Below are 9,703 nucleotides of genomic sequence, written 5' to 3'. Positions count from 1 at the left end.
TGGGGTTTTCACGATGAATAAAAAGAAGAAATCCTTAACTCAGAAATAACTGACAGTTGTCAGTCACGTGTCAGTCAAAAAAAAAAATACTGAATCTTGAAATGACTTGATGGACATCATTTGGTGAAATTTTTTTTGCATAACTGTTAAATATACCAAGCCAAACTTCCTGATGTCAGAGCCGGCGTGGGGTATACATTTCGTAGTAAAACAGAGGCCAAAGTTGACTTCCTCGATAATTGCTTTACTTTGCTGAGAAACCGACTCGCAAATCGAAAGGAATTGAGCATACGGTGTCGAGGGAGGTTTTCCCATGCAGTGTAAACAGTGACGCTCACTCTGACCTCTGTTTCTCCTTTCGCTGTCTGCCCGATATCCGGTCGGTCATCAGAAAACATGTTCCACAACAGCTAGATCTGACCTCGTCCCCAAGAGCTAAGACAACACGATCCACGTGGCGACAAGTCTCCCCCGAAGGCCTCCCTCCGAAGCCCCCGAAGTGATCGCCGGGTCATGAGAAAGAGTGGTTCTTAGCTGCGAGGTGTGACCGACATCATAATTCACTTTCTCTGGGGAACAATTTATCCTCAGGGAAGTAGGTGAGGTGGGGGGGTGGGGGTGGCGGGGGGACCAACAGGTTCCTCTGTGTACAAGTGAGTGATTCTTTCTCTAGCAATGGGGCCTGCTTTGGGGTTTACAGCAGACCACCCTTCCTAGACTTGGGGCCGAAAGGTTTTTTTCTGACCTATATTTGTCCAGGAAGGGTTTGCTGAGCCTACTTGCTGTTTTTCCGAGGAGTTTGTCCGATCGGTGTGAATTGTGACACGGAATCTGACTCCGGTTTCGTGGCTCTCTCGGTGTCCTGAACATAGCAGCTCAGGTCATCCTCCCAGTGCATCCACTGTACACTGAGGTTTCCGCTCTTCCATCTGGTTTATGTTATAGACTGCCGAGACGGAAGTGTAATCGATACAAATATATATTCCCACCGCAAGGCTGACAGAGACCTTGGATGGATTTGTTCTCTTTTGTTTCTCTACAGGGATGTTTTCTTCATCTTTGTCCCAGTGTTACCTGTATGTAGTGTGTCAGTTTTATGCTGCAACCAAATTGCCCTCAGGGATTACAATGAACAGCCGAACCGTAGTGAATTGTGTCTTTATGCATGCTCAATAATCCGGCTAAGAAAATCAAAGAAGGCTGAATCAGTTCATCTGGATACATTTATCTGTCAATAAACGTTGTATCCAGATGAACTGACTCAACCTTCTTTGATGTAGTGAATTGCCTCATCTTTCATTAATACATTTACACCACGCACACGCCTGGGAGCTGAGCGGCTGGTCACCGAGTAACCTCGACTGCAACATGTGACTTAGTCTGCCTTGCTCAGGGGCACATCCCTGAGCTTTTTAATCATTCAATTTCTGCTCCTATTTTTATGGCTGGGGGTTTGAGCCGGCAACCGTCTGGTCCTACATAGCTCCATACCCCATAGCGCCAATTTCTATTTTTAGATTTCTCACCGTCCATTCCACCATATTTGATTACGGTTGATTGTCACAGTTTTAAAGTTGGGGGATAATAGATCATCCAAACGTAACTGAGAGGAAAGGTTAATATGCCGTTAAATTTGATGATCACGCTCCGTGGGTAAGGATGGTCCGGGTGGAGCGTGCTCAGAGCCGGGGCAAGGCCGCTGTCCGCTGAGATGATGTCACGGTAACAAGCAGTTATTCGCACAAGAACCATGTCACCCGTTTTGCATCTGAAATACGTCTGTGTGTGTGTGAACATGGAACACACACTAGTTCACACACAAAATGTATGACATGGTTGACAATGTGTGTATGTAGTGGACAATTGATGTTCACTGCACACACACACACACACACAAAGAGTTCAGATTCAAAATGTGACACAGTTGAGTGCGCGTGTGTGCTGAACAGTCCATGTTCACTGCACATACAACCCTCACCCATCCGCCCCAAAACATGGGACTTTTAAAACCCACCCAAGACCACCACCTCTCCACTTTCCCCATTCCTTCCTTCCTTCCTTGCCCGTGTCTGTTAGTGCAGTGATGCTGCAGAGCCAGGGGACACACCCATCTCCAGTCTCTCTCTCTCTGACCCTGAGAAGGTCTCCAACACACTGCATAGTGCTGCAGTGCCCACCCAAGAGTAGCCCCCATCTCTCTCACTCCAACACTACTGAACGAAGGGTGGGGCGGGTTGGTACAAACGTTTTGAAAGAGTAAAGATGGATCACGGGGAAGAGGCTTACGGCGGTGCCATGAGTTTTTATTGAGCGACACAAGCATGAGGAGTAAAACCTTTAATGTCAAAGGAGGATACAGAGAAATGAGTAATGGATCCAGGAAAAGGCTCTCGATGAGGAGAACAGAGCTCCTGTCATTATGATTATACCCTAATGATTCCTAATGAGCCATTAACTAGACAATCATGAAAGGGAGAACGACTTGGAACATAATGGATGGGTTTTTGGGAGAATAAATGGCCAACGAATGGGAAGATGAGTTTCTTTTAACCCGTTGCACATCAAAACAATGGACACACGAGGCGATGAGACGAGCAGAGGGACGCATCATTAACATACAGTGCTGCCTCCAGTCTTTGGGTGTGAACCTGGATTTAGTCGGGTCCTCCGCCGGCAGCGTTTAGGCCGGGTGCGTATTTGTTTTGTGACGCTAATCCTTTTTTCAGAGATCCAGTATTTGCCCATAAGGAGTCATGTGTCCGTAATGGGAGGTTGTTTTTTTTTTTATTGAATCAAGAACTGAGACTAAAGAAATGGTGACCTCTTCTGGCTCGGCTTCACCACCAGGCTAAGTGGTGCTGCATGAGGGTGTGTCTCACACACACAAACACACACACACACACACACACACACACACACAGAAACTCCAATTGGAAAAACACATTAGAAATAAAACCCCATCTGCAACATGGCCTCTGTAAGTGCATGAAATGGCGAGACACAGGAACAAACCTCTTGACGAGTCGGTTGTAGAAAACAAGAGTTCTCGTTTTATTTTACCTTTTTTTCTCGAGCCGCAACATACTGTCCATTTTACAGTACAGACTCCCGACTGTAATTTGATTTGCGCACATCACAGTTTAAAATGTCAAATGAAAAATACAACACAACCATGAAATGGACACACGCACAAATCAAGACCCATAAAAAAAATTTTTTTATAAAACAAATAGTACTCATTAATAATCTCATTTTGACAAGTACCATTTCAATAACAAAACATTTAATGCACAATAGAGCAGACAAATTTAAACAGAACCATTAGTTTTTAAATAGAGGAAAAGACATTTTCATCATGCAGAAGATGTAATATTAAATAACAGATCAAACAAAAATAATATATACTTCTCTATATATCTCTTTTTAAATTTTCAAGTCAAAGCACTCCCGTCCCTTACATAGGGAAAAACAAGACATTTATATATATATAAAAAAAAAACTAAAAAAAAAAAAAAAACACCAGAGAATCCACAATGCTTTCATTAGCTGCCATTGTTGTATGGCCTCATCGAAAACATTACATCTCTGCAACATCATCTTTTTTGGCACGGAAAAAGATGCACATAATGGCAGTAGCATTTTGCATTATAAAAAGGGGACGGAGCTATAGCTCTTGTTCCTTATAAGAAGAAAAATAAGAAAAAAAAAAAAGCGAAAAACATTCTGTGCACCGACATCATTCGGAGGAGAGTGGTGTCTCCCTAACAGGGTGTGAGGCAAGCGGTTGTAGCAGCTCAGTCTTACTGCAGCATGCTCTTGATAGTCTTGTTGGTCGATTCATCGTTCAGATGCTTGGTTGTGTACCTGTAGATGGACAGACAGGCAGTGACGCACACGTCAGTAACTACAGAAGCGATTGGCGTCTACCTGCATCTAAAATATCTCAACACCAACTGTCAAAGAGAAAGTCTACTTTAGTGATGTGTGATCATCAGTCAGTCAACCAAGTTTTATTTTATATAGCACTTTTCTAGCTGCAACAGCCACTGGCTTCCAACACAAGCCAGAGCAGATTTCAAGATTCTCTTTTCTTTCTTTTTTTTTAAATGGATAAAGCCTTAAATGAATGGTTTATAGCATCCGTGATGGATCTCACTGAGTCCATATGTGCCATCTCATGCTCTGTGGATGCTGGCAACCAACTCCAAAATAGTAACTCCAAAAATCAACAAATAGACAGACAAGGGGCAGAGCATTGGCCCACCACACCCAAAGCCTTTGAAACACACTTCCTGCATTTGTTCGACAAGCTGCATTTGTTTTTAAGTCCAGACTGGAAACCAATCTTTACTCGCTTTATTACAGTCTACCTTAGCCTTATTGGCCGGCTCAACACAGCTTTTACACATCTGGACCTTTTTGTTTGGTTGCTTTTACTATTTCTAATGCAATTACTAGTATTTTTCACATTTTTTTTTAATTCTTTATTTTTCACAGCAGTATATAAAATGTATATCAAAACAATAACAGTTTCCTTTTCCTCTGCCATTCAGGGTTTTTTTTTATTTTAAACGTATGAGTAAAAAAAAAATTCCACTGGAATTTACATACATCAAGCCAATCCTCATTTGATATTGTAAAGTTCCCTTCTTTTCCCCCCATTTTTCTTTAATGTACTCTGTAGCGTGGGATTTTTTTGTCATAAGGCCTTCATAAAATCTCGAGATAACACCCCTATTTGAGTCTTTTTGATAGGCACCAATAAATATCCTCAGTATAGGATAATTGAAGTCTGTTTTATCTTTAATGTTATGTTCAAAATGATTATGTATCTGGAGATATCTATAAAAATCTGATTTTTCAAGATCATATTCTTTCCTCAAGTTTTCAAAGTCTTAAGTGTGCCTTTTCTGTTAGGGAATAGAATGTTGTTATTCCTTTTGAAATCCAGGACTTAAATCTATAATCCATTTTATTAGGCTTGAACTCAAGATCATAGGTACACCACTGAATTATTTGTAATGTATGGCCCAGTTTATATTCTTCTCTTATCATATTCCAGATTTTTAGTTGGGCGTTAATCCATGAATTTTGCACCTTATCTATAAACCTCCCTAAATGTCTGTGAGCCAGTACTGCATGAATTGGAGGATCATTCATAATGGAGAGTTCAATATTTTTCCACCTGGCATGAAATGTTGGGTTACATATGTTGATAAAGGGTTTAGTCTCAGCTGCATAAAAATAATCCTTGAAACAGGGTAATGACATTCCTTCTTTCTCCCTTGGTAGTTGTAGAGCAGCGGTCGGGAACCTATGGCTCGCGAGCCATATATGGCTCTTCCGGTGACGGCATATGGCTCCCAGACAATTTTGAGTTGAAAATTATTTTTTTTTCAAAAAAATCAGTTTGGAACTGATTTTAAAATACTTGTGATATTTCTTAATAATACTGTGTCATTTTAAAGTAAACAGAAATTAGTTTTGAAGATAAATTTCACGGGTCACGGGTCACCCGTGGGTCGGGTCGGGAACCAATGGCTCGCGAGCATGTCCGGGTCATTGTAAAGGTGAAGAAATCAATTTTATCAGATAGCCAACTAGTTTATCCGCTTCAACCCTTGTAACGGAAAAGATGGCGAAAAGAAAAAAAGACGATGATTACCGTGCATTCCAGGCTGCGTGGACAGAGGAATTTGCATTTGTGGAGAGAGCAGGATCTGCGGTATGTCTAATATGCAATGATAAAATTGCATCGATGAAACGGTCAAATATAAAGCGGCACTTCGATACGCACCATGCTTCATTTGCATCGAAATCTCCAGCGGGGGACAGCAGGAAAAGGGCATGCGAGGAGCTACAGCGGAGAGTGCAGACGAGTCAGCAGCAACTACGTGTGTGGACCAAGCAAGGTGACGGGAATTCCGCTAGCTTTGCGGGGGCTTTGGCAATAGTAAGGAATGGAAAGTCATTCACAGATGGCGAGTACGCCAAAACATTCATACTTGATGTGGCCAATGAACTGTTTGATGACTTCCCAAATAAAGACAAGATAATCAAACGAATAAAAGACATGCTCCTGTCAGCAAGAACTGTGCACGATCGTAGCATCATGATGGCAAGTCAAGTCGAGGAAACACAAATTAAGGACATAAACGCCGGGACATACTTTTCTCTCGCGTTAGATGAGTCAACAGACGTTAGCCATCTATCTCAGTGCAGTATTATTGCCAGGTATGCTGCAGGTGACACACTGCGTGAGGAAAGCTTGGCTGTTTTGCCAATGAAAGGGACAACAAGAGGAGAGGATTTATTCATGTCTTTCATGGAGTTTGCTAAAGAAAAAAAACTACCGATGGATAAACTTATTTCTGTCTGTACTGATGGTGCACCCTGTATGTTGGGGAAGAACAAAGGATTTGTAGCGCTTCTCCGTGAACATGAAAAGAGAGCCATCCTAAGTTTTCATTGCATCCTGCACCAGGAGGCGCTTTGCGCTCAGACGTGTGGCCAGGAGCTTGGCGAGGTGATGTCTCTGGTCATTCGAGTGGTCAACTTTATTGTTGCCCGAGCTTTAAATGATCGCCAGTTTAAAGCTCTGTTAGAAGAAGTTGGGAATCATTATCCCGGTCTGCTTTTACACAGCAACGTGCGTTGGTTGTCAAGGGGGAAGGTGCTCAGCCGTTTTGCAGCTTGCCTGAGTGAAATCTGGACTTTTCTTGAAATGAAAGGCGTCAAGCATCCTGAGCTAGACAACACTGACTGGCTCCTGCAGTTTCACTATCTCGTGGACATAACTGGCCATCTGAACCAGCTCAATGTGAAAATGCAAGGTGTTGGAAATACAATCTCATCCCTTCAACAAGCAGTGTTTGCATTTGAAAGCAAGCTGGAAGTCTTTCTCAGGGACATTGAAACAGGTCGTCTTCTGCACTTTGAAAGACTGCAACAATTTAGAGATGCATGCTTAGCAAGTGACTCCACTCAACATCTGGATCTCCAGCAGCTAGCTGGCTTTACGTTCAATCTCCTGCAGTCATTCAAAGCACGTTTTGGAGAATTTCGTGCGCGCACTGGTCTTTTCAAGTTTATCACTCATCCACATGAGTGTGCAGTGGACAAAATCGACCTGACATGCATCCCCGGGGTCTCTATCGGAGACTTTGAGCTGGAAGTTGCTGACCTGAAGGCATCAGACATGTGGATGAGTAAGTTCAAGTCACTTAATGGAGAGTTGGAAAGTCTTGCGCGACAGCGAGCAGAGCTGGCGAGGGAACACAAGTGGACAGAAATTAAAAATCTTCAACCTGAAGACCAGCTGATTCTTAAAACTTGGAACGAGCTTCCTGTGACATACCACACAATGCAGCGTGTGAGTATTGCCGTATTGACCATGTTTGGCTCTACATATGCATGTGAACAGTCTTTCTCGCATATGAGGAACATTAAGACCAACCTACGCTCACGTTTAACTGATGGAAGCCTCAACGCCTGCATGAAGCTCAACCTCACCACGTATGAACCAGACTACAAGGCCATCAGCAAAACCATGCAGCACCAGAAGTCGCATTAAAAGTAAGACATATTTAATTTATTATACGTTAAAAATACTATATGGCTCTCAATGAAATATATTTAGAAATATTTGGCTTTTATGGCTCTCCCAGTCAAAAAGGTTCCCGACCCCTGTTGTAGAGTTTTGAGTTTAACCCTGTTTTTTTCCCCTGCCAAATAAATCTGGAAATGATCTTATTCAATTCGGAGAATTGTTTTGAAGAAATTTCTACAGGGAGTGCTTGAAATAAATAGACATACTGTGGAAGGATGTTCATCTTTACAGAATTAATTTGATGACAGAGACCAAGGACAGAGGCAGCATTCCATCTGTGTATGTCGTCTTTAATTTTTGTTAAGAGGGGACTATAATTTATCTCTGCCAGTGTTGAGATTTTTTTCTGTAAGTATATTCCTAAATATTTCAATGAGTTCTGAATCCAATTAAGGTGGACTTTTTTTCCCTAAGGTGTTTTGAGGGTGTATAATTAAAAGCCAAATTTTGCATTTTCTTTATATTTGGTTTGTATCCTGCATATCTACCAAATGTTTCTAGAAGTCTCATTAATTCGGAAAATGAGTTCGGGGGTTTACTTAAATAAATCCAAATATCATCAGCGTACAATGCCAGTTTGTGGTCTTCTTCATGTATGCAGATGCCTTTGATGCGTTCAGTCTGCCTTATCCACTGTACAAGAGGCTCAATATCAAGCGCAAAGAGTAACAGTGAGATTGGGCACCCTTGTCTCGAACCAGGCTCTAATATAATAGTGTCTGAAAGGTACCCATTTATTTTATTTGGGCTAATGGTTTATTGTATAACGTACGGATGCCCTTTACAAAGTTTTTGTGCAGACCGAATTTTTCAAGAACGTTATATAATAACGGCCAACTCACTGAATCAAAAGCCTTCTCAGCATCCAGATTAACTAAGAGGGCTTCCAATTTATTCTGTTGGATATGGTTTAATATGTGCAACAATCGTTTAATATTATTGTGAGCTTGTCTTTGTGGGATAAACCCAGTCTGGTCATTGGGTATAAGCTGGGGAAGGATCTTTTCCAGTCTTTTGGCAAGGATGGCTGTATATAATTTGTAATCAACATTCAGCACTGAAATTGGTCTGTATGATCCACATTCTAATCTGTCCTTTCCCTCCTTTGGGATAACTGAGATCACTTCCAGGTTTGGTATTAACTCGAGTCGAAAAGCCTTATACCACTCTGATGGAAAGCCATCTGGACCGGGTGACTTATTCGCTTTGAGCCTGGAGATTGCACTGTTTAGCTCTGTCTCAGTTACTGCAGCTGTTAATGTTTGATTTTGTTCCTCTGATAGAACAGGTAAATTGAGAGAATCAAGGAACTTTCCAATTTGTTGCCCGTCCTCTAAGCAGGGTTGTGTGTACAAGGACTTGTAGTACTTTTTAAACGTTTTTTGTATTTCATCTTGTCTATATTGTATAGTCTTAAGAGTCCGGGCCCCTTATTTTGTATATTGTGTTATCTGCTTGTTGTTTTTGTAGCTTCCTTGCTAAAAGTTTAGTTGATTTTGAGCCTGACTCATAGTATTTCTGTTTTATAAATATCTTTTTTCAATTTCCCGTGAATACAATATATTTATTTCATTTCTGATTTTCTTTATTTTTGTCATCAGATTCGGTTTTTGTTCCCTTTTATGTTGTGTCTCAAGATCTTTTAATTCTTTATTAAGGTTTATTAGTCTTGTTTTTCTTTCTTTTTATGTACACAAAGATATAATTTCCCCCTTAACGACTGCTTTTAAGGTATCCCATACTGTAGCCGAATCAACCTCTCTCTTATCATTCTCTTCTAGAAAATGTCTTATTTCCTCTGTCATTTGGGTCTTAAATTGTGGGTTGTTTAGGACACTTGTATTTAGCCTCCACAATGTTTCCCCGGGTTATCTCTGATATGTATAGTGCAAGAGAGAGAGATGCACGATCGGATAAGTCAATACTTCCAATATTGCAGCTATGCATTCTATGGCTGTCTCTCTTTAACACAAAAAAATAATCTATCCTTGAGTATACATCATGGGGGCATGAATAAAAAGTATAATCACAGCCTGATGGAAAAAAATCACTCCAAATATCTAATATGCCCAATTCTGCCATTAGAACATTAAT

The 9,703-nt window shown here is 41.2% G+C and overlaps 1 protein-coding gene across 2 annotated transcripts in view; it reads right to left on the bottom strand.

Annotated features, from left to right (window-relative positions):
* Positions 1 to 3,037: 3,037 nt before the first annotated feature.
* fam49bb (family with sequence similarity 49 member Bb) overlaps positions 3,038 to 9,703 on the bottom strand; it is a 49,794-nt gene continuing 43,128 nt past the window's right edge. For both annotated transcript variants that reach the window (XM_056299451.1, XM_056299452.1), the window contains exon 12: positions 3,038 to 3,864. In XM_056299451.1, the coding sequence (XP_056155426.1) occupies positions 3,801 to 3,864 (64 nt within the window). In that variant the 3' untranslated portion in view covers positions 3,038 to 3,800. The remainder of the gene's footprint in view (positions 3,865 to 9,703) is intronic.

This window comes from Lampris incognitus, chromosome 19 (genome assembly GCF_029633865.1).
Source record: "Lampris incognitus isolate fLamInc1 chromosome 19, fLamInc1.hap2, whole genome shotgun sequence".
Lineage (NCBI taxonomy): Eukaryota > Metazoa > Chordata > Actinopteri > Lampriformes > Lampridae > Lampris > Lampris incognitus.
The sequence above is the reverse complement of the archived record's forward strand: the minus strand, read 5'-3'. Positions and strand labels throughout refer to the sequence as shown.